This window comes from Bombus bifarius, unplaced genomic scaffold, assembly GCF_011952205.1.
Source record: "Bombus bifarius isolate JDL3187 unplaced genomic scaffold, Bbif_JDL3187 scf7180000008008, whole genome shotgun sequence".
NCBI lineage: Eukaryota > Metazoa > Arthropoda > Insecta > Hymenoptera > Apidae > Bombus > Bombus bifarius.
The window spans coordinates 3,800,926-3,825,941 of record NW_022884386.1 but is presented as its reverse complement, the minus strand read 5'-3'; the positions used below and the strand labels follow the sequence as shown (position 1 = coordinate 3,825,941).

Genomic DNA, 25,016 nt, shown 5'->3' with positions numbered 1-25,016 from the left:
TTAACATTGGAACTATCGGAGTGGACGAAATGACCACCAGTTCGTGATCTTTCATAGAAATTTTATAAATTTACAATGTGTAATAAAATGATACTGGTGTAGCACTGGCGAACATAGCAGAATGCGTAACATATGCGATGAAAAATTGGGAAATTCAGTCTGAAAGTTTGTATAAATCTTAATCGCCAGGAAGAAAGCTATCGAAATAGGCAAAAGGTCCAATTTGCAACTTTTCATGAAAATCGTAGATTTGCAATAGTGTATTTTTAAAAATCTGAACGAACCTTGTATAATTTTTTTATTGCATTACGCGTTTTATTCCAAATAATTTTCATGTTTATTTCTCCAATATAAGTTTCATACTCGTCGTTAGTTCTAGCGTTAAGACTGTCATTTGCAACGAAAAGGAAAACGTTAGCCGATGCCTGATCGTCTTCCTTTTGTTCCGTGTTCAGGACACGAAAATGTCTTGGAAGCCAAACGTCTCGTTATTCTTATCTCGGAAATGACAAACGTGGCGTAATCAAGAAACGCCAGAATGCTTGAGAAACGTCGCAGCAATTTGAATATCGTGGCGAGGCTCGTCCACGTCATCTCTTTTTATCTAGTCGCGAGGTTAGCCGTGAATAATGAGCCCCGTGATCGACGTGGATCGATGGAATATTCATTGACGCGCCGCGTTTCGTCTATTTTTAATGCGAGAATGCCACGTCGACGTATTTCAATGTTACTTGCGCCGCGAACATGGCTGACCAGTAACGGAAGCAATTCTACTGATCCCAGTAAGTGACGTAGCGAAAGTAAGACGTTTAATTTTTTTGCTAGGAATTTCTGATCGCCGGATTGCTGACTTTTCCGCACTTGTATGAAAACTTAGAGGTATAAAAATGCACAGAATGTATGTAACAAACAAAAGCGTATAAAATATCCGAAGTAGAATACTTGTTAGAATTTTTGATAGATAAAACGCAGCCTCATTTGAGCTCTGTTTCTTTACTTGTGTCTATAGAAACTTCAGATTGATCTTAATCTTCGCAAATACAAGTATGACATGATTTATTCCCAACAGAAATATTACGACTGATTATTAGATAAAGAAACTGCTATATCCAAGCGATTAGAAATTCAGACAACGTGTTAATTCGTCTTCTCGAAGAACAAGTTAATTTATTACCGACTGTTATCGCTCATTATTGATTTATAATTTCTCTCTATGCGTGTGATAAATACGAGATATCTAGTCAAGAATGATGAAATACGAATCGCCAAGTATCTTGCCTCGTTATCTATCCATAATATGTCGAGCGTCTGAAACTATAAACCGTTAAGTGGCATTCGGAACACTTGAAATGCAACAAAATAATCGATAACAGCAGAAACGAGGTAACGAAGACAGCGTTGGCAAAAAACGGACGACCATGTTTACTGGATCGGAACTCGAACCTAGGGCACTTGGCACTCACCGAGCAATTTCTCCTTCCAGAATTTCTAACTCTAATTCCACCGCTAAACTGGCTGTCTACCAGCGTAACTAAAAGTTACTTAGGACAAAGAACGACGCAGAAAGCGTAATATTGTTTCTCCTAATACTGTCTTTCAACAATGGCGCCTGGTGGATAACAACGTGTAAACAGAAGTAATCTATTTAAAGAAACCGAGTAGTTATACAACCACGGCTCGTAATTGTTCGTACATACATCGTATGTGCTGTTCGAGCGTGGTGTACGAGAAAATGGAAACATCGATTCCCACTCCTTTGAAACAGACAGTCGGCACGCTGTCCAAGGTGCACGCAGAGCTCACAACTGTCCGTCGTCGAATCAGACCGACACAGAGAGGTGGGAGAGACTCGTAGAAGGAGCAAGAAAGACTTGCGACGAGTAAGGAGGGACCTGTGGCTTCTCGAGCAAGTCAGTCACACGGTCGAGCATGTTCCACAGGGACGTCTTGTTACCGCGATCGTGATTCCATTTGAAAATCGACACTCTCTCGCCTACGATTCTCGATCGATACCACAAAACTCTTCTGCCGTTCGTTTAAACCTTTGTGATCGAATACAAAGTGGTACCGTATGATACGGTACACAAGTGCATATATCTATATATAGTTACATATAAAAGTGGAAACGATTCTTACGTGTATCACTGGTATCGGGAAATTTGAAATCGTTTCACGAATCGCAATCACGTGGTTACCTACTGTTTTTAGTGTACATACGTGAACACGTGTATTACGTGGCTCGAAGGAACACATCAAAGTGGTTGGTTGCGACGAGTCGCGGCGCTCGTCGATGTTTTCCCGGGTGAAAAGTGCGAAGTTTCTAAATCGATCTAGGAGAAAGGTACTTTCTAATCGTGACGAGGATGGTGTCGGTTTTCCGAGGGGACACAGGCCGTGGACAGCCGGATCGATAGCGTGCGTCGAGCCTCGTATGCAGCACCGCGAACCTACGCCCGCACGCGACCTTTAGCGCGAGCCATCAGCCGCTAAACAGCCGATTAAATTTACATGGTGACGTAACGTGCCGTCGCTGCTGTTGGTCGTCGGCGATGGCCTATGAAGAAGCCAGTTACGGGCATCACGGCGAAAAGAGGCGGCTCTGTTACGTGACGATCGCGTTCTCGCTCGACGACTCACTGTTAACGATCGTGTGACTCTTCCTTCCCACACTTCTGCTTATTTACGTTGACTTTCCGTTTCATCTGGAAATAAATAGAATCATCAACAACCTAGAGCGTGGTCCACACGCGGTGACATTAAAGTATCGATCGTTTGATCGGAGGAGATCGGGTCGCTTCGCTTCGTCGAAGCGCACTAAGCATCTCGAAGCGCGCGAAATTTAATCCATCGACACGGAATATTCGAGGAATTGGTGTTGTTATTTCTTTTTAAATAATTCGTACGAGGATCAACGAATATTAGCGACGACATGTCAGTGTTAATGAAACGTCGATGATATGGGAGCTGACGACATGAACAGAGAGATTCCGAGCAGTACCCTTGCGACTCTCAGGGGGATCCTAGTGAGTTCGTTGTCAAGGGAGAACCTGGGACCGCATGATCTGCCTGTGCAGGAAAATGGAAGGCATCGACCGTACAGGAAGGTGCACTTTCGTGAAGGTACATTTAGAAGTTGCTTCCTGCGAAGCGGTAACCGATGATCATTTAAATATAAACGGAGGAAGCGGCGCGCCCATCGCTCTGTCAGAGACCCAGCAACGTTATTGCTCGATTATCGAACGCTTCCAAAGGGGATTATTGGACGACTTGTTCGAGATTAGTGGCATTCGAGATAGGAATTGTGGATATTCTGGGACCTTGGACGATCTGTATTTGGTCTAATTTAATGCAGAACGTTGGCGTGTTTTACATTAATTTAAAATAATTTACATTGGTATCGATTTGCTAGAATTTCCTCTATCTACTGGTATAGATAAGGTTCGTCGATATCGAGTTGCTTCATTAGGTTGGATAAATTAAAATAATGGGATAGTAGTAACATCGAAGGAAAGTTTAAAACGATTCTGCAACGTTTTAATCGTTTGGTAGTAAAAATGAAGAGTCGAATGCTCGATAAAGTTTTATACGTTTCTATATCGCCTAATTTGCCATAGCGATTTCTACAATCTTGTTGAAGCGTGTCTGGGTGTCGAGTTGCACGAGTCGCAAATACGTGTACATTAACCCATAGCGTCATCGAGCCTTCGACTTCTGAGATTGGTCATCGTTGAATTCGTTATTCCATTCACGCTGTCGTTGTCGTCCTTATGAATCGAGGATGCCGATCGAACTTTCCAGCTTAAGAGACGCAAACGCGAGGCGTGGTTTATTGCGTAAATTCGACGTTCGAACGACGTGCTTCTGCTTCTTCTTTAAAAGCGGCTCGAATGAAATATTCACGAGATTCTCGTTACCGGATTGCTTTAGTTTCCCGATTGGAGGCAGGACAGCAAAACGAACTCGCCCTTTTTCCCCTCCAAAAAGAGACTATTGTACACGTTAAGTCGGATTTACCTCGTTCCAACGATCTTAGCTCAGGACACGCCTACGACTGCTATTTCTTTGGCTGTCATTAATGGGATCGAATGACGTTTCTGTGATTAAATCGATTTAGATAGAACAGAACAGTATTTTAATTAATATCGAAGGCTCTCCGCTATCTTCTCGAGTTAATTACAGCAAGTTTCGTAATTTGTTCGTTCTTCTTTGCCGGTCGTTATTTTCCTTGGATGTTATTTATTTCGACGCTTCGACGAAAGACGATTCGGTTAAGTTCTGCGCGTGACGAGTCGGCTCGCTCGACTTTTCTCGTTAAACTCTAATGAAAGGCTTCCAACACGGGTAACGTTAGCCTGGCATTGTTTGCCCTTACGTAGAGACGTCGCTTCCTTTCCAGATTCGACGTAATTGCCGCACGCGGCTGCCGTCAACCGACAGAACTCATCGTCAGGCCCGTGACTAATAGATCTGCTGATGTCACACGCTAAAAAGTACGTCTCCGCGCTTGACGCCCCTGGAAACGCGTTTGATAAACGACTGCCACTCCTGTCCGCTCCATTCTCCTCTTTTTTTCCCCTTCCTTGTCCTCCGTTGCTTTAATGGTCGACGATATTTTCTCGTAGACTCTATTCGTTTGGCTCATCGATACTCGAGTATCGTAAGATTTTCGCGTTGCTTTTGAATCGCGGGGACATCGGATAGCGTGATATTTCACTGTTCAGGCAACGCTTTTGTAGCCTGTTTTCGAAAGTTTTTACGCTGTTCGATTGCTTTCAGCGGATGTGGTTACATATCCTTCTGTATCGACGAATCGTATCGAGGTTCGATTACGCGTGGGAATTGGAATCTTTCTTTTTTCTCCCATTTCCTTTTGAAAAAGTTTTATCGAGTTTACAACGCAGGCGAAAGGTTGAGGCTATGGGGTTACCTGTTTCGATTATCGTTCTTTTGGAAAGTCGAGAAAGAACGAAAGGGGAAAGCGTAAAAATATCGTTGTAAATGGCGTGTACTGACGTGAACGCCCTCGTGCGCGTGACCTTTCCCTTCTTTTCTCTCGGATTTAACGTGAAAGGTTAATTGAAATTAGCCAGCTTCCACTTCCCTTTAAAATTCCATTCTCGCGGCATTGTTGGATTTATCCTCTCAGTCATAACAATGTTTTGTCGCTATTCGGGGTCAGCGTTCCAACCGGAACGATAACAGGAAATGAAAATTTCCAGTTGCTTTGCATTCCGCGTCATTCCCCCGCAAGGGGTGTAAAATGCATTAAGGAAAGAGGCGATGAAAGAGGGACGAATGTCGCGGGGAAATCTGATCGGTGAAGGTAGCCCGATGCAGTTGCGTAAATCCGAAGCGATGGGATTATTAATCGAACCGTGAATTGATTTATCCGGTGATTAACGATTACTATCTTGCACGATGTGTGACATAGTGAGGCGCGAAAAATAACACTTGATCGTTATCATTTTTCAATCGTCGATTGACGCTCTGCTGGGCTGTTTTTCTATGTATAAAAATATTGCCACAGATCAGCTTTTCGTGAATGAATTTATAAAAACGTGGTACTTTATTCAATCTTTCTTTTTGTTAAATGCAGCTGTTGAATTTAAAGTTTAAATACTTAACAAAACAGAATCGAAACAATCACGATATCAATTTCTTAAAATAATTATATAGAACCTTTATGATGGTTCCATCATATATGTACATTTGTAATGAATTGAAGTTTGTAAAATCATTGTCTTACTTAATCGAAAAATAATGCCACTCTCCTTTCCAATCAATGCATTTTCGTTGGTGCAGAACCTATTACTCCATAGAAAAAGAAGGATAAAAGTGGCGTATTCGTATATCAATTCCGACTGACCTCTAGCACTTAGAGCGTTTAAAGCTTTATTCGTCCGCTTCCATTAAAGAAAATATTATTTCTGTATTTTTCATCACGTACATCGTTCAACATCTTAACCTCTGAATTATGGTTACAAACATCGTTTTCCTCCATTCTGTTCCATTATTATTCAAACGATAAACGGTGGATGTACTCTAGAATAGAATTTACGGGCGCTCTGCAACAGCTGGTTTACGCAGTGGTGCATACAGTCGGACTGGTAATAAAACGCGGAGCATGCGTGCGCGTGTCGCGAGCTACTCTGTCTCGAGGAACGTTTTAATAATCGATATCGATATTTCTTTTCTGTTGCAGGTGAGTACTTTACCGTAAAACAGTGGCCATATACGAGTACCTGGGAAATTGCGGTACGTAGAGAGGAACCGAGAAGACGAGAATACCTGACTTGACTCGTAGTAGAAACTCGATCGAAGGGATAAGTGAGCCGTGATAAATGAATTCATTAGATTCACGCCGCGTCATCGCGTTTAATATTAAACACTACCCGTGAAATCGGGCTAATTGCAAAAGCTTGGCCAAGGGAAATTGGAAACGAATGCATTAACGTTTCTCCGCTCTTCCATTTTTATCGTGTCTCCTATCCTGTTGCTAATAAAATTCGAACGTCGAAAGATTCTCTGTTACGAAACAATTGTGGACAACTTGTGTAAGATCTATTTTACTTCGAGTTGATATGTATGAATAATGAGTAACTTAAATCGAGTAAAGTGAACCAAATTATAGAATGAAATTTAGAACACGTGTTTGTGTTCTTACAAGGTTGTTTTCGCGTATCGTTTGTCATCTGTTTATTATTACAGGATTATATCAAACAAGCGTTTTAGTTTTGATTATAATGCATACCATGGTAGATTGTACAAATTTTGTCCATTAGTTCGTATGTTTATCAAGTTGCGATATACCATACTGAGTAGTGTTAGAATTTGTTGTTGGCCAAAGCTTCAAGACAGTTGAGTTTCAGTGTACTTCTCAGGGTACAGTCATTTAGCTAACATATTATATAACAATCTACCGATATACTTGTTTGCATGCATAATAATTTTCTTTCTTACTTGTGATATTTGAGATCTTCTTCTTATCATATTGTTAATCACGAACTATGTATATTGCATCGTTGTTCTGTAAAATAGTGTAGCCTAAAGTCTTTGATTCAATTCTTTCTGATATTTCTGCGCTATTTCTAAAATTTAATACCATAAATTCATACTGATTAAAGTATTCATATACAGAATATAAATTTGGATTTTAATACGAATAATCAGTATACTTTTTTTCCTTTATTCAAGCTACCAATTGAATTTGAATAACCTTGGCGAATCGCCTTAGAATCTATTGTCAAAATAATTGCATAATCAGAATTTATTATCACATATATCTCAATAAATTTTGAACTATTAGTTCAAATTCAACTTTTCCAAGCCGTTGATCTACAAATACGAATAATCCTTTACTATCTGTTATAATTAACTGCAACATCATAAGCCTCTATCGGGCCATAAATATATTGCCATAATTACACCTCGCTTACGTTAACGAGATCGGAGAAGCTTCGATTAGGAAAATTTTATATTCGCTACGAAGGAATGGTAAATTTACCGTACATTCTTGGACCTCCCTCCCACACTTCGAGTAATAACGTGTTCGTGCGAAATTGCCCCACGGGATGCAGGCGCATCCCACATTCTCGTTATATTTCATATGCACTTTGTCAAGCGCGCGAAGGCTCGAGATGAGACGAGAGGATCTCGCGAGCATGAAGAAGCCCTCTCCCTTGACACTTTATCCCGAGCTCCGTGTGCGGCAAAGGGGAACGGGCCGTGACGAGCAATTAATTTCGTGCTCGTCGAACATTCGACGCTGTCTCTCGCGGAATTTCCTTCTGTTCTACGCGAGCCTTGCTCGATAACTTTGTGACGGAGGCCTCATTAACAGGTAGCCTAAATCACGGCGAAGATGCTGCTGTTCTTTCTCGTTACGAACCGGCCGAGAGTCTTAGAAATATGGTACAGAGTAGAAATTTTAATTGGTAGCGGAAAAATAAATAGTTACTACCCAATTAAATGAACTGTCGTCGAGTGAATCTATTTATCTGAATGTGATCTACCACATTGATTATAAAACCATGCTGAGATTTTTTATTCTTATACACGTACGAGGCATAAGATACGGTACGATAAAATCTCCTTAGAGCAGTTAAACTTATAAACGACTTTGTTAGAATTTCATTTTCTTGTATATTGAGTTCCTGTTGTAAGACAAGATTGAAGTAGTTTTCTAGCGCGTGTTGTCTTTTTCTGTTGAATATAATCTTCTGGGGATGAGAAGGATGAATCGTTTTTTAACACGATTTACAGATACGATATAGTTTGTTTCTTATCATATTATCATACGAAAATGAAAAATTCTTTAATGATTTTATAGCTATAACGCGGAATAAATGAAGAATCGTATGTTGGGAAAATCAGTGAGCTTTCGTTATGTCAATTAAATACTTAAAGCAACCTTCAGCCGAACGCAATTTGTCATTGTACGCTCCTTTGATAAAATAACGCGCAAAAGAGCGTTATCAAAGTGCAAAGTGAAGGATAAAAAGTGAAAACTAGGAATGTAACACATGGCCACGAATTTGGCAACGTTTAATTTCCGATAAGAACAGTTCACCGACTCATCAATCGTTTGTAGTGGTGCACGTAATGCCGGCTTCATATTTTACGCGATACAATTTACGACGGTCGCTGTTGTAAATAATCGCGCTGCATTAAAATACCTTGTCGCTGAGTCAGCATTCGCGACGTTGTCGTATTCGTGGTTACGCCTGGCCAACCTTTTCGTTGTCTTTCTGCCGTACTTCCGTTCTCTGCATGGAATTATGTGTTGCACATTTTTCCCCCGATATATCCTTCGAGTGGATCTTGCAATGGAATTAAACGATCTGTCGACATCCGAAACGTAGCAACACGAGCATGGTCGATTAATATCACTCGTGGGAACGACGTTCTTTGAAATCTATCGTCGAACATCATGGAAACTCTCGTCGACCGTACACGATCGAAAGTATTGTTCGACTGATTGACACCGCCGGATGTTACGATTGGCACGATGATTGACGCCTATCCACGAGACGAGTTCCTATCGTGATAGCGATCAAGAAACGCGCAGTGGTCATTCCTAACGATTCTTATTCTCTACGTTAAAGTGTCTGAGCGTTACATTAGGTGATACATTCTCACCGATATCGTTATGTTTATACTTTCCATAATATTATTCTATTCCTTAGGATTTTTCTATTTTTCTTATTACATGTATTTCTATTCTATCGTCGAGTTCATGAAAAATTCTGCACACGATTCTATGAACCGTTCTATCAATGATTCTATCGGCGATTCTACCGACGATTGGTTCGCGAAGATGATAGAGCGCGCATCTTTTACGGGCGATTTGACCGCGAAAGTAATTTCCCCGGCGGAAATTTATCAAGAATCTAATGTCGATGAATTATTCATCGGTCGCCTCGATTGCGTCTACCATCCGTGAGACTGTTCTTACGAGCGCCACGACGGTCTTCAATGGCAGGATCCGTGTGCTACATGTAGCGCTCCATCGACGTAATATCCTCTTATGTTTCTCATAAACTGTTGCAATTTGCGCGTTCTAACACCATTGACGTCTCTCGTGTCGGTTAGTAAGATTACATACTGCTAAACGTAACTTTAAGAGAAGATTCTACTGGTAATGTTTATCGGCCATTTATTGCTCGTACGATCCGCAAATTCACTCATGTGTAAGATTGCTGGCTTACGAAAGTACTTGAACACTTGCCATAAAAAACTTTTACGTTCGTATTGTATATGTTATGTGAAATACTCTGCAATTTTATTAGCGTTGTAACGATACACGAATGTAATGGTTACATAGGTAAAATTTGAAATCAATCTGAAAATGTATAATACACAAAAATTACCAGATACGTAAACATATATTTATTGAAAAATTAATATACAAACAGTACGTCTTACATCTTACGACACATTTTAAATATATAGGTAGTACACCACTCGACATTGAGGCTGATTGATACAATGCATAATGGACTATGTAAATACTTTTGTGATCTCTGAAAAATATATACACACTCGTATAAAAGTCATGTACAAATGCTTTCGCAGATCTATGTACTAATAGAATCAAGTTCGTGAGAGAATGATACGGATATCTTTCATCGACAGTTCGCCACACGTGTCGATCCGTAAATTCATTCATTTGTATGTATCATTCGTACGCATTGTACAAGCAATGACAAATTGCTCGGAGCTCTCTATCAGTATTCTGTATCGCCTGCCTCAATGAACCCCGTGGCACGTGGCTGTTTCCACGGCTGATAAGATCACGAATCATCTATTCAGTTGATCAAGCTGGCGTGCGCTCTTAATTCGCACTATCAACCGATTGCTCTTAATGAACCGGCTGATTTCTCGACAGGCAACGAAAACGAACGTCAATTCCCATGATCGCTTCCCAATAATACCAGCGTTATTCTTATCAGCAGGTATTGAAGCCGCGCGAAAATCCAAAGCGCAGAGTTCCGTGCACAAGCGGCAGTCAGTGTAAGTTCATCTTGTTGAATGGGAAACGGGGAATGATCGGATAGGTTCGTTTATGCATCTTAATCCGGGCATTGTTGGCACGATTAGAATTCGTGAATCGCAAACGAGGACACAATATCTCGCGAGACCTTCCCCGGTGAATCGAAATCCGCGGCATAAACGGATCAGGAAGATTATCCTGGATCGTCGTCTGGCTAGGGTCGGCCTTTCATTCGTGCTTTCTCGTCGAATTCACGCGCGAGCATCGTCTCATTCTCTCTACGAATCTGCGCTGCGTGTTGAGTCGTCGAGACGAATCTAGTTAGTTCTGCTACTTTTTTTTTATTTTATTTTTTATCGTTCGATCGTCCAACGGGACTCGGGGCACAGGTGAAAGTTGCGCTAACAAAAGAAAGAATTCGGTTTCTTCTTGGAAACGATGTCGGACAGCATTCTATCTCGGAGGTAGTGGTAATTGAAAAGTTTACGGGATGTCGCGGTTCGCAGCTGGACGCGGAAAGAACTTGCAACTGTGGAATTCACGGTATCCTTGTTCCGTTGTGTCGAGTTCGCTGTTTTAATTATGTATTTACTTACTCGCTCGTTCATCAACAAGTATAAGCACTTTGGTATCGTATACACAGCCAGTAAAATATTTAGAATTACGTTTCTGGTTGTATCTGTTTATATTAAATTCCCTATTAACGTGGTGTTAGTCGAGGGCTATGTGGGGAAAGTATGCTAGTCGACTGCTTGATTTTTGCGCCACTTGATGGCTAGAAAGATGGTATTTTAATACGAAATGATTGAAAAGAGTAATAATCTGGTCGAGGCATACTGTGTTCTTCTGAACGTAGACTATTGATACAGTCATTCTATTGGACTGTTAAAACGATCATTTTTGGAAATTCTCACTTATCGAAAATATTTTGTATCTCATTGTAAACTTCCACAATGAAGTATTAATTTCGACGTTGGTTGTTTTCTGAATCTAGACAATCGCGACTTCATAGAGGACGAGACTCGTGTATTCGGCGACGAATCCAAAGAGAAGCCCACTGGCTGAGAAAACTTAGGACTCGCATCGATTCATCTTTACGGATCGCGTGTTTGGCAAAGTTTGCCACCTCCGGAACAAAGGCGCCACTCCCGGAATAAGAAAAGTAATCACCGCTGTAACCAGTCCGTGAAACTTTTCCTCCAATGCAGGAATCGATGGCCGACCGAATTTTTCTCCTATCTAAAAACCACGTCCGTATTATGAACGTTCTGTGTTACAAGTACATTGTCATAGTAATCTTTGTTCCGGCGAGTTTCAAACTTTTGAGCTTGTCATTTTTCTCCGTGTCGAGTCCTCGCTTACACAGACTGAAAAATAGCAGGATTCGTATTTTCCTAAATCGTTGGGCAAACGCGATCTACCAATTTAGTTATTTTATGTATATCAATTATTCATGGATGTCAAACATATAACAGACAAAATAGTTGCTAAAAATAAATGAAAGAAACGAGGAAAATCCTATTTAGAATTCAGAAATTGACTCGTTATTCTTATAATACTGTAATAAAGATTGTCTTGAAGATAATCATTGACGATAATCTTTCGTATTAATTTAGATAGCGTTCAATTTGTATTGGAAATTTCCAACGATTGTTCCTACTATATTCGGCAGAATAAGTAGATTCGGACAGTGTCTGAGCCGGCACTACTGTTATTGGCTTTAATCGTGATATTATACTGTGATATAGCTAGTTTAATTGAAATATAATGAAATCTTCTTTGTTTAGTTTTTATGTAGATACTATCTACAAATTTTTGCGATTGTTTTGAGATTATGTCTATATATATTACTATCAATATTCTATGAATATCAAATATATAATACTATAATGATTAAAGTATATTGTACGAGAATTTTTTAACAAGAATCCACTATATTCACCTGATTTGGTTCTCTGTAATTACTTTCCTAAGTCTCCAAATTCCAATCAAAGAATTCGTAATAAAGACACTACAACTATAGAAATCTATTCACTTATTAGTTAATCATTTTCAGCTTTATATTTACATTGAACAAACACGCGTCGAATAAAATGAATTATCAATTACTAATGAATGAATTTACTTAAATGAAAATATCGAGAATCTTATTACTTTTCAAACAAGCTATGTACACTTTCGTTAATGCGAACCAATAGTACACTTGTTTGGATTTCGCGAACAAAACTTCGGTCGGAATATTTAACATTCAGCGGAGAATAAAAAAAAAAAGAAAGAAAAACGGGTAAGCCAATTCTTTTGAAGACGGGCCAAATTCTAGAGCGTGTCGGCGGCTTGTTCGCGACCGTGTTTTAATACTATCGGAAAACACGGCTAAGGGATGTCGGATGGTAATAAAATTTTTCCCTCGGTCGGTGCAGTTCGTGTCCCTTTTTTCGATTCACCGCATATAGTCGCGGGATTTTGTTGGTACGGTTCCAAGTGGGCTGCGAAAAAAGTCGTCGGGCGACCGGTAGATTTAGCTCGGTTCCAACGTCGGCTTCTTCCTCACGACTTCATCGTCTCTGTACCCCGAGCAAGATGTATCTACACTACAACGATAATTTCTCGGTTATTAAAGCGTAGAAACCGGAACTAATTCTCTTGGAATTGCTGGAACGTCCATCGAGCGCGTTTCACCGGCAGAAGCATCGTCGTTCCTTCCGCAAGACAGATTCTCTCTTATGTCTCTAAAAACGAAGAAAGATTAGCTCGTTGGATGCTTTGCATAAGTTCTCCACATCACATTCGATCGCGCGTTAACGAGTTCCCGCGCAACTGAACTTCTCCATTTGGAACACGAAGGAGATAGATCACCGATGCTCATTAACGAGCGTTTATTAGTCGGTAAAAAATGTCGAAAGCGGAGCACAGGAAGAAACGTGACACGAGTTCCTCTGTAATTTCTTTCTCCGCTCGCTACGTGTAGAAAGCGGTTCCCGTGTGTATAATTCTCGGAGCATCGTGAGTTACCGAGAGGGAAAAAAATTCCGTACGGATTTTAATTAATCAACGGAAACGAGGAAGAAAGGAGGAAGGATAATAGAAAGAAGGGAAAAAATAGAAGGAAGGAAAGGTAAGACTTTCGACGATGCAATTATCGTCTCGACGCAGGGGGCCGGGTATATCGAAGCGTGACATCGGAGTGCATCGAAGCGCTCCTTGGCTCGGGTAAATCCCATGAAGAAACGAGGAGAAAGAAGCTTCCCTCTGTGCTCGATAACTCTCGATAACTGGTCGTGGCCCGGTCCGTAGAATCGGCCACTGTAGCGAGGAACAAAGGAGCTGCGACGTCGACATTATCTCGATCAAATAAAAATGCCCGAGTCTTTCGATACACTTGACATAAATCTCGCGAACGATAAAGCGGTACTGCGGTAACGAGCAATACGTCCGATCGTTAATGCCAGCGCCGTGTTTGAAACTAGAAATATCCCGGTCGTGGGGAACTCCGGCCATTTCGCGGAACCATTTTCCGCCGAGCTTTCCGACCGCCTTTGTGGTCGTTCGCTTTCGAACCTCTTCGCTACCTTTTTGCGTTCGATTAAAACGAACCGAGAGAAAGAACCATGTTCTGGATCGCGGTCTATCGTGGTATATGTATTGACGAGGGTAAAATGATTTTTAAATGGAACAGGATTTCCGAGGTCTGCTGGGTATACAATGGGCAAAAAGTGTGCTGTGTAACTCGCTCCGAATGCCGGGAACGTTTTATGCCTTAAATAACGAGCCACGTCGAATCCTTCGATTTTTCATCTAAACCGCTTTAAATCTAAATTTCGAGAAACTCCTGGTCAGAAGGCGAGTGATCCACGAGGGTGAGCTCGGAATAAATTACAGCGCAAGTCGTCCAGTAATTTTGACCCGGAACAGGTCGTGTTCCCCCGTGTGCACGAATGAGAAGTTCCTTTCACGTTCGAGTCTCGGCGATCGATAATCGATGATCTATTCCGACTGTGACGTACACGATTGCACTACCAGGATAGATTGAACCAGCAATATCACGGAATATGGTGGAATCGATCGAGAGGGAAGATCGGACTAGACTGACGCAGAGACCTTCGACTTCGAGACGGATCTGATAGCGAATTGAACTCCGCTTTTACCTGAAATTCGTTTATCGAGTTCGTAGGGTGCAGCCGCGTGCTTTCTATGCCGACCAGAGATACATACGGCTACACCGTCAATTTCATCAGTGCGCTTCATGGATTTGTGAAACGCTTCGCTATCGCGTGGATACCCACTACGTTCGAAAATCTTTTTTTTTTGCGCCAGACAGACGAAATTCCACGGGTGAAATAAAGGGGAAACTTGAAAAGGTTGCTCTTTGTTTAATATTCGTTTCGCGCGTGTCGTCTAATCCTATTTAACACTCGTGAACAAAGCAGCTGCTGCGTCCGTCGTTTATGGAATCCACTGTAGAATAATACGAATATCTGTACAGTGTAATAGCAGCACTTTAGCTGCAAAAATTTCTAAGCACTCGCGAGAGATTTAACGATGTACACGATGGCTCTGCTGCTAGCCTTCCAAATAATTTTTATGCTTAGATGTTAAATCTTAAGCGTTTGTATAAACTTTTTTTGGTAGGAGGAAAATTGTCATAAATCATCGATTTCGATGAATTTCATTAGAGACAAATTGTCTGCGACTAAGCGAGTAAACAATAGTAATTACAACGTGTAGTCTTTTCGCACATGTGTTTTTCCTCTTGTCTCTCGATACCATCGAAAGCAACAATCCAACAAATTTTTCTAATGTATCAGAAACATGGATGGATCGTTTCAACGTGTCAGCAAATCTCCTTACGATTCTCTTTGGAGAAAAAGCGATCTTTCATGCCGGACGAAACGCTAAGTCACTAACGACGTTTTCTCTTCCCGTATCTTAGGATCGTGGCGGTGAAATCTCAGTAGAGGGAATTGTGTATCGCAGCAGGGCAACGAATCCTCTGTTATTTACGTAGGTAGCGGAGACGAGTCACGGCAGAGTCACGTACCAGGAGGTTTCAATTTTCTCTAGGACTTTTTCCTACCGGCAACGTCAGATGAGAAAAACGCGACTCATCTTCGAAATATCATGCTGGCCGATGTCCAAGAGCCACGTCCATTTTCAGAGTGCATTTCTTCGGTGTAATCAGAACGCCGTAGTCGATCAATCGAACTGAACCGGGCCAATAGGCCCGTTGAGATAATGGGAGACCAAGTCGTGCGTATGAAACTACGTTAAGACATAGAATGCTTGATATTTTGGACATATCTATAGTTTTTGTTCTGCATTGCCTGTTAGAGTTGATAATCGTCTACGTACAACAAACTCTACGTTTTGAACTACGTTAACACTTTGCCACTGATATACACTGAGATAAATAGGTGTTTAAGTAAGCTTCGACTATTCACTGTTATAATACGATATCAGGTTCAAAATAATAAAACAGTATACATTATTCATATTTGGTGATCCTTGTTAAAGAATTGAAGCTTTATTTAGCGTTGAAATTAAGCTTCGTTATCAATACAATCTGTCTTTGTTCAACTGGAACCATAATCTGTTGCACGAGTGTACTTGACATTATAATGCAATGGGTTAAAATTAGATTGGAGTTTGGTTTAATCGTCAAGTCTAATAGCATCGAGGGTCTGTTATACAGAATATTGCACGTAATTGTTCCATATCTCTTAATTGTTTCACCCCTTTCTTCTTAGTACAACTAATTAGGAAAAGAATTTAGTCGATTTTCCTCCTGCACGATGCAGTACTCAGGAGAGTTTAATTTACAGCACCCTTTGGTGCCTGCTGTTTTATCTTCCTAAATCTTATGATACAAAGAAACGAACAACCATTTTGAATGTTGGAATGTCTGTTTGTTGTCTGTTTGCATAATACTCGCAAACATGTTCTGTAAAACATGTACATCCCTTGGAAAGACAGTATTGTAGATATACAAAATTATTTTTGTAGCTTTCGAGAACTGCTGGTAACTTTGTTAGATACAATATTCGCGAGAATATCGTAAAGTAGTCGTAAAATGTTTACTAATAACTTGCGAGTTTATGCTGATCGTGAACACACATATTTGATGGTGAGGGATGATCGTCTTTTTACAACAATAACACGTAGAGTAGGTTAACGAGCAATGATTCTCAGTAATCACTTGCATTTGTTATTTTCACCCGGCTCTAAATTTGCTCACGCTTGATCCTTCGAGTTAGAAAAATAGATTTAATCGATAGTATCGTGCGATATCCATTGACCAGTGCCACGATCCAAAAGTCGTTACCAACGAGTGTTATGTACCGATAAGAATGTCAGCGTGTCGCGTCACATTTGTCGTCTCAAAGAAAGAAAGATCTCTCCGATGTGGTTTATGAAAGGAGATCGATCTCGATGCGCCTAAATACGAGGCTCGCAGATTCATCCAACTCTCGTCAGAGTCACACATCGACGAACGAGTTCCTGAGGGATAGACTGCCATTGAGAAGGAACACGTCCGATCCGATTCGTCTCGTAGGCAAAAGGTACCATTGAAGCCGAACATTGGCGCAACAGTCGTATCTTTAGGAAAGGTAAAAAGCAGTCGACAGATTGTTACACGTAACCGGTGACAACTATAGCCGCCCTGGTTCCAATGAAATTAATGGGAACGAATTCAGTAGAATAAGGATCACAAAAGAGTCTATACTGGGAGCAAAGAATAGGCGTCAAGAGTCTATAGAACATCGGACGAACTTATCGATCTCGGTTTCCTTTTTCGTCGCTGAAACGACAACGATTTATTTACAATTTATCCTGTCACTTTATTCCCAAGTGGGAATAACGCGAGAGTGTGAAATCGGCGCGGTGGAATTCGAGCATAAATCGAAGGCAAGTCTATAGGTAGAGAAAGTATCGATACGAAGATAACGCGGTCGTTTTAGCGCGTGAACCTTAATTAGGGGGATTAGAGTAGCAGAGCAGGCAGTTCGAAGGAAATGGGAAATCGATGGCCCGGAAAGTGTGCGTTCAGTGTACGGGATATGGAGTGCTGGAAGTTACGCTTGGATCCTTTGCTACTATTGTATAGAGAGAGAGAGACAGAGAGTTTAAATAGCGGCGTTAAATCAGATTATTCCCGAAGCAAGGGTGAAACACGAGGAGTTTGATCGTTGAGGATCTTGGAGAATCCAGATCCTCAATCTGTGAATCGCAACCTCTAAGAAGATCGTAATATCCTTTCTAGAAAGGCCACTGCGCTCACGTTAAGAATGTCGGGAATACTAAATTATATTCATTAAGATAATTCTATACTAAGCTAGAATGGTGTTTCGAAATATCCATTATTAAATTCTCTTTACCTTGTTCAGAAAGGTTTTTGTTTTATGTAGAACGCTGTAAAAGGAAATCGCACAACTCATCGTCAGAAAAGTTCGATTCGGTAGCGTAAAGAAATCGCGATCTGAGAGAAACGTTTGGAGAGAGCAATCTGTAAACGAACACGGTGGGAACGTGTTGGGAAGGAAAACACCGTTCAATGACGCCGCCTCTCGATTTTTCATCGAGCATCCCGTTCTTTCCCACTTTCGATTAGTACACAACGAAGGCGTCCGATTGAGACTTCGTCGCGTCCCTTTACCCCAATGACGCCTGTGCTAGAGACCCGAAATTAATCCTCGATAATTAACCTGGTACAACTGCGAGGTTCGAGCACGAGCTGCTTTGCTCTCAAGCGCCTACCACTCGATGAGATTTCCGGGGAATTGAAAAGTTCTTCAAGAGTACTGTTCTAGTCGACGAAAAAAAACAAAAAAAAGAACCGAGGCGAAGTTTGGAAGAATATCACGACTATCGACGCTCTTTATGCTAGTGCTTGGAGAAGCAAACAGAAGCTCTTTAACCATTCGTGAAATCTTCCGATCAGATTTCTGCAATTTATGATGGCAAATACCTTTACTGAGAATATATGTGGGATTTGTGTATTTACATAATAAACGGAACGCGAAAAGAAGCGTAATGAGGGTAGTTAATATAATTTTTTCAAAACTAAGAAGACTAAAGTATCTCTTAAATTTAAAGATTATTACATTTGATACTTTATGCACCAACGAACATATACAATGAAAATTAAAAAATGCATGCAATTCATACAGTTCGTAATATGCATCAGATGCCATTATTAATAACAATAGATTTTCTATGGTTTTTAAACAAAAGTAATTAAGAGCAATTGTAATTATATTTACAATTACAATGATATACGCCAACTCTACCGATTTGTTGTACGTCGTTATGATTCGTACAAGAGTCTCGCATTAAACTTATTCTATTTTTCAATGATTCACATAAAATTCTCTAGCTTTTCCATTATACTTTTAATTAGACTTTTATTCAAGACTTACTTTTATTTGAGATTTCACACGGGTACACATTTACGCATATCCTCGCCAAATCTCTGTATGCATCTTTCGACAAATGAAATGTTTGTTTCGCTATCTATCGACATGCTAAGTTAAATATTTTCTCGTGTGCTCGTGGATACATTTAGAAAATAAAGTTCAAAGTGCATCATTAAAGGTTCTTATCACGTGCCGACGGAAAGCATATTTTCTAGGTAAAACGCGGCACGTTTGCGAACAAATATTTAATCGAAAGGGAACGGAATTACTTAGATATAATCTCTTGCGAATGTTCGTTTGATTAAAATCACGCGAAGTAACACGTGCCATGGAATTTTTTGAATTCTATCCAAGGAAAGAAATTGGTGAATGGTTTCGCTGGATATTTCTCGAGTAGAGTACATGGCGTCGTCTCACATTGGACTCCTATTACTCTGGTTTCTCGAAATGGACGACGTCGGGAGCCTATCCAGCTAGATACGTCTGGAATTTCGGCAGACCCATACGCGGATTCCAGTCATGTCACTCACGAGAGCAATGTGGATGAGTGGAAGAGACGTGCCGAGGGATCGACGAACGTTTGTCCCCGTTCAGACGCGATTTCGCAACCGGTTGGATGCAAAACCACTAAGAATTCGTTCTCGTTCTGCATTCGCTACGAGTTATCTTTATAACATGCACATGCCGGTCCTCGTTAAACGCCACATTTGAATTTTTACCATCAAGGAAAGAAAAATTCCAAAGGTGTCTCTCGTCCAAGAGAAAATTTGATTTTTGTTCGTCGAGGTTTTCGAATATGAATTTTATTCGTCCGTCGATTGATTCCAGTTTGCTGTTTGTATAAAACGCAGGCTTACGAAAATATTCGAACACACGAGGACACCTTTTATGAACACTATCGGTGGTACATGAAACGTCTTGAAATTTCGTTAGCGCTGTTACGACGTACGATTGCCATGAGTATCTCGATAGATTTTGAAACGAATTCGTACGAATATATATAGAAATATAAAGAAACTACAAGATATTTAGTATACACGTATAAAAGTATTTAAATAATCAATTATCCGTTATACAAATAAGCCTCAAATTTCAGTAGGACCATACTTAACATTTGTTGTATGCTTGAGTTAGAATAGTTGAGAATATTTTGATTCTTCATAGATCATGTTGCTCTTGTATCTCATACATGTGATTCTGTTACAAATTCTTGCATCGTTATCTTGTATGAATACGAAATCGTGGTCGATTAATCGTTTCCTTAATAATGTAAATCAATCGTCGTGTTTTATATATGGAACCAGAAAGTACCTTGATATCTATGAACGAGAGTACATAACGTTTTATATAAGAATACAGTTTATCAATATCGAAGTATCAGGAAGTACGTAGACCGGTTAGATACGAGGGGAAAAGTTACGATAGTTGGAATGGTTCGGCCGAGACCCGATGGAAAAAGCAGGCTTGTTATCGAAACGCGGCGGCGGCGAGCGAGCGAAGTGAAAATTTGCCTCTGTCGAAATGCATCATATCCGACCGCGTTGTTATTGGAATAGCCCACTCCTGTTTCATCATTCCCACGAGCAATCCTTTTTACCTGCGCAACGAGAGAATCTCGCGCGTGTAACTACAGCACGAACATAAAAAGTGATAAAAACCCAAGAGGACTACGAAAAGAAGGAAGAAAAGATAAAAAAAAGAAATCTGTTGCTTGTGTTAAACCGAAAGAGCAAATCGTCTTCTATACTCGTCTCTTTGTTGTGCTATCCTTGACGCTTATAGCGACCAGAGAATAAGCGAGATTCACAAGAAAAGGAAAAAGATAATACCTCCATCCGGCATCGAATCCGCCTCGCATCTGCCCGTAATCTGTCAAGGGAGTCGAGAGGATTCTACGTCGTCTTCAAGGTTATCGATCCTCGAGAACTTCGCTGGAAGAGAATGGCCGTACGAAGAGAGTATCGCTGCGTAAAGACTGTTTCTCTCCTTTTCGGGATGAGGTTCGCGCGACCCTTCCAAATTCCTCTCTTTCTCCACCAGTTTCAAGGTCACCCTGTACTTCACCCTCTTGGAGAGTTGCTCTTAAGAAGCAGGTGTTGAAGTTAGGGGATGTCTGTCAGAGGATGAAGAAGGTTCGTCGAAGAGCGGAGATCGATCGACGATCCTTCGACAAAGTAATTTCGGTTTAGTGCGACGAACTGAAACAAAACGGAGCTGCCCTACGAGTGTCCCTTTAATAGTCAAGGTCAGCTGTGCTAGAACTACCGCGATACAACAACATTCGGCTGCGGAGTCATGTAACAGCGACGCGATATGTTTGGAGGGGAAATGTGCGATCTTATCGGGCGAATAGATGTGAAATTGTAATAAATCAGTGCTATGGCGATGATAACGTTCGAGAAAAGAGACGAAGAGAAGACTGTTAAGGAAAGGAGGACGAGAGAGGTAGACAGGTAACGTAGACGAAGATGAGCGAAAAAATTAGCCGGCATGACTCCGGAGGTGGTGGCAGGCACAGGTTGCACAACACGCAGTCGATGGGCGGAAGAGAGACGAAAGAAAGATCGAGCGAAGAAAAGAGAAGGAGTAGCCGGAGGTGGAGGGTTGACCATTTCGGGAGTGTCGGAGGTGGCGGCGCACGGCTGATCGATGCAACAGCAGCGCCGCTACGTGCAAAAGGGTAGGAGGCGTAGCGTAGTCGAAGAGAAAGGGCAGAGGGTAGCGTTCGTCGACGGTAGAGAGCCTCCCTTCTACCGTATGTCGGCCTCCTCCGTATCCCTCCGGTTCCCTCCCTCGGACCGTTGCACGCGTACTAACCGATCAGCGCGCGTTGGGCTTCGCTGTTGGACTCCGTGCATCCCCCTCCAAGTCTTCCACCACCGCGAATTTTCAGATAGGGGTTGCTTCGACGCGACGCGACACGACGCGACGCGCGCCCTCTCTCTTCCTCCATTCTCCAACTATCCCTTTCTCGTTTCTACATCCTCTACCTCTGTCCTCTCTCTTTGTCGCTCTCGTACTCCCTCCCTCGCGGGCTCAGTTCTCGCCTGAAGACCGTGCGGTGTACAGGTGATCCGGCTTGTGCGTATTCAACCCTCTCTACGCTTGAGTTTGTCCGCCTGCTGATCGAGATGACGTGCTGCCGCGTTGCCACGAGGAGGACGCACGCTCTGTCCTGCCGTGTCGTCGACGAGGTGCGCTTCCTTCTCCTTTTTCTATTCCTCTGCAGATCCTTCTCGAGGGCACGCGTTCCTTCGTCCGCGTTGTTCCGGTTGTGTGTCGTGTGGTCGGCCTTCGAGTGAACATCGAGCAAATAGCCAAATCCTGACAGGTTGCCAGTTTTTTTGCACGCGAATCTTCTTCCTAGTGTTCATTCCTGCTTGTTTCGCTGGTTCTTCGATGCACGGCATTGTTTCTATTGTACCAGGAATTACAATACGAAGATCGTGCAGGCGTAAGATCCTGTGCGCGAAGTGACTCGATATTTTTCCTCTGTGAGCCTGCTGTCTGGACGTCAGGTCTCCTTTGATGTTTCGATCGCAGGGACGGGACGATGAATCCGTTCGAGATTGTGCAGGACGTAATAATTCCTCTGAGATGAGTTTTCGATCACGTGGGTGGATGGTCGGCGGCGATACGGGCCTGTGTCTCGATGATTGCGCTAGCCTTTGAGAGTCCGGAAAGTATCTCGTTACTAACGTGACGGTCTAGTTATTGCAGCCTTTTCTTTTAATCTCGTTCCTTCAAGGAAGGTCCTTTCATCGTTTAAGGTAATTAGAAGTTCATTCGATAAAAGCACTCGCTCAAAGTACCTCTTTGGATATTCAGACTACGAAACATGTAGTAAATTTGCATTAAAAACGAATCACACGATTTTTGGATCACGTGGTCACAATATGATGCTCGCTATATTCCAACTTTCCCGTCGCGTTTATCGTGCCGTGACGAATCATCCGCACACCTAGTGATTATCGAGATACTTGGTCCAGTATCATCTTTGTCGTTCTTCTCAATTAATAGGTTAAAGGCGTTTATTTCCAGAGGCGCGCAATTAACGTGATTAATACTCTGGCGAATTATACATTCGCGTATCCCGGGACAGAATGATTTATCCTTGGCGTACGTAAGCACCGGTATTAAGCAGCTAGGTGATTCTCACGGTGCTCTCTAAATAATAGGGAGCGCTAAATTGGTTCTTGGTCTTGCGGGATCTAGCTACGGTGGAATTCACGACTTCACCAGCGTTTCGCTTTTTTCGCAACTTGTGCAACTTATCCCACCCACGTGTCTTTAAATTGGCTTAACCGCGAAGCTTGTTCCCGTTTGGAATCTCGTGCATCCTTTTCAAATTTAATATCTTTAAACTAGTCGCTCGACGGAACGTTAGATTTTTTTTATTCAATGTAGCGGAACGATCCGTGGGCGAGAAAAAACAATGAAGCTTACAAGATAACCGATGAAACGTCTGGAAAACTGGAATACCGGTTACACGCGTCACGCGTCAAAAGAACGGAACCATTGTGCTCCATTTCTAAGGCCTGACGGAAGCTCGATGATTCGTTCGCCAGCTGGCAAGGCCGGCTCGCCGTCGACGAGTCTGTTTTTAGCCGAACACGTGAATTAGCTATCCTCGACCGAGCAAACGATCGGTCGGTTGCTTTTCAACTTCTTTCTACGTTTAACTCGTATCGATCTATTCCCTGTCTAATCCTCTCAGCACTTTGTGTCCGTATATTCCTGTCGACGTTTCAATTTATCCTGGGCGCTTCTGCCGCCTGACCACGTGTCGAAATTGTCCTCTTGAACCGATGAACTTCCGCAGAAACGTCAAAGACAATTTTCTCATTAATCTGACACAGCCTGAGAACATTCGACGTTTGCGGTTGGATTCTCTTCCTCCGACTATATCTTCGTGTAGCAGTCGTCGCGGTTGGCAACGGTGACGGCGCCATCGATGTCACAGACACGCTATAATCCACGAAAATTAGGAGAGTGTCCGGTAGATCGTGAAGGTCACTGGTCCAAGCACTCTCGTGGACGAACGTGCCAGATTCAAACGATTTTACGATAAATCTTTCGTTATACGCCCTCGTTAACGCGTTCGCATTGAAACGCCACAATCCGATGGTTTGACGCACGAGCGAGCATACCAATCACATTTAACGGAATACGCGATCGCGAAATTTTTCCAATCGAACGCGACGTGTTATTCCAGCGTTCGCATGCTGCAATCGCGTTCTCTGCTCGGATCATAATTAATCCAGCTGGATTCGACGCGCGGACGAAAAGCACACAATCGCGGGGGTTTGCGTGGAACCTCGCGCGCTTTTATCGAGTGGTTTTCCGCGCAAAAGAGTTTTCGAAATACCCTTGAGCGATCGTCATTGAACCGACCTTTCTATACAGGCTTCGATTATAGAGAGCTTGCTATAGAGTACAGAAGACGAAAGGTATACAAAGCAGTCGAAAACAACGATCAGAGACGCGTACATTGTCCGATGGAAGGTGGGGTTAAATCGACGATTGTCTCGAGAATTTCCGGGCAAATGGTACCGCGACAGAAACAACGGCCATCATCGTGGCTGTATTCGGCACGCGGACGTTTATCGGGCAACGGATAACGCTCCGATTGTCGTAACGCGTCCCAGCTGCACGTCTACGATTTTATCGTACCTCCCATATTCCCATCGGTAAATAATTCTTCGTAATTCTTTCGAATCGATCGCGTTCTTGCTCGGGAAAAATCATTTTCCCCGCTGTTCTTCGTCGATATTGTTCCGGAACTATCGTGTTTTTTTTTTTTTTTTATCGTCGTACGATTTTTTTCAACCGAATAATTAGCGTAGTTAGCGAAGCGTGAAGAACTCGCACGATGACAGTAAACTATGTCAGTAATAAGATTCTATTAAAGTTAGAATGAAATATTAATTTTACGAGGCTCGTTAGTGAGTTATTAGTGTTCTTCTAGAGAAACGCTGTATAGCTTTTCTCGGAAGTAGGAAACTGTATCATTACCAAGTTTTATTAGCTGTCCTGGGATTTTTACATGTCAGTCTCGACCTTAGTTTAGCAAATAAAGAAAATCGTAACGTATTAAGAAAGTGTTCGACGTA

At 41.9% G+C, this 25,016-nt stretch overlaps 1 protein-coding gene across 27 annotated transcripts in view; it reads left to right on the top strand.

Moving 5' to 3' along the window:
- LOC117206837 (MAP7 domain-containing protein 1-like) overlaps positions 1-25,016 on the top strand; it is a 207,777-nt gene that overhangs the window by 113,425 nt on the left and 69,336 nt on the right. For 7 of the 27 annotated variants that reach the window (XM_033446529.1, XM_033446527.1, XM_033446528.1 and 4 more), the window contains exon 1: positions 21,944-22,097. The exons of 15 other annotated variants lie outside the window; for them this stretch is intronic. Coding sequence is in view for 3 of the 12 variants with exons in the window: in XM_033446534.1 (XP_033302425.1) it covers positions 2,958-3,120 (163 nt within the window). In the remaining 9 variants the exon portion in view is untranslated. Of the gene's footprint in view, positions 1-1,831; positions 3,121-21,942; positions 22,098-25,016 lie in introns of those variants that run through there. 5 more of the 27 variants (XM_033446534.1, XM_033446537.1, XM_033446544.1 and 2 more) reach the window with 5 other exon arrangements.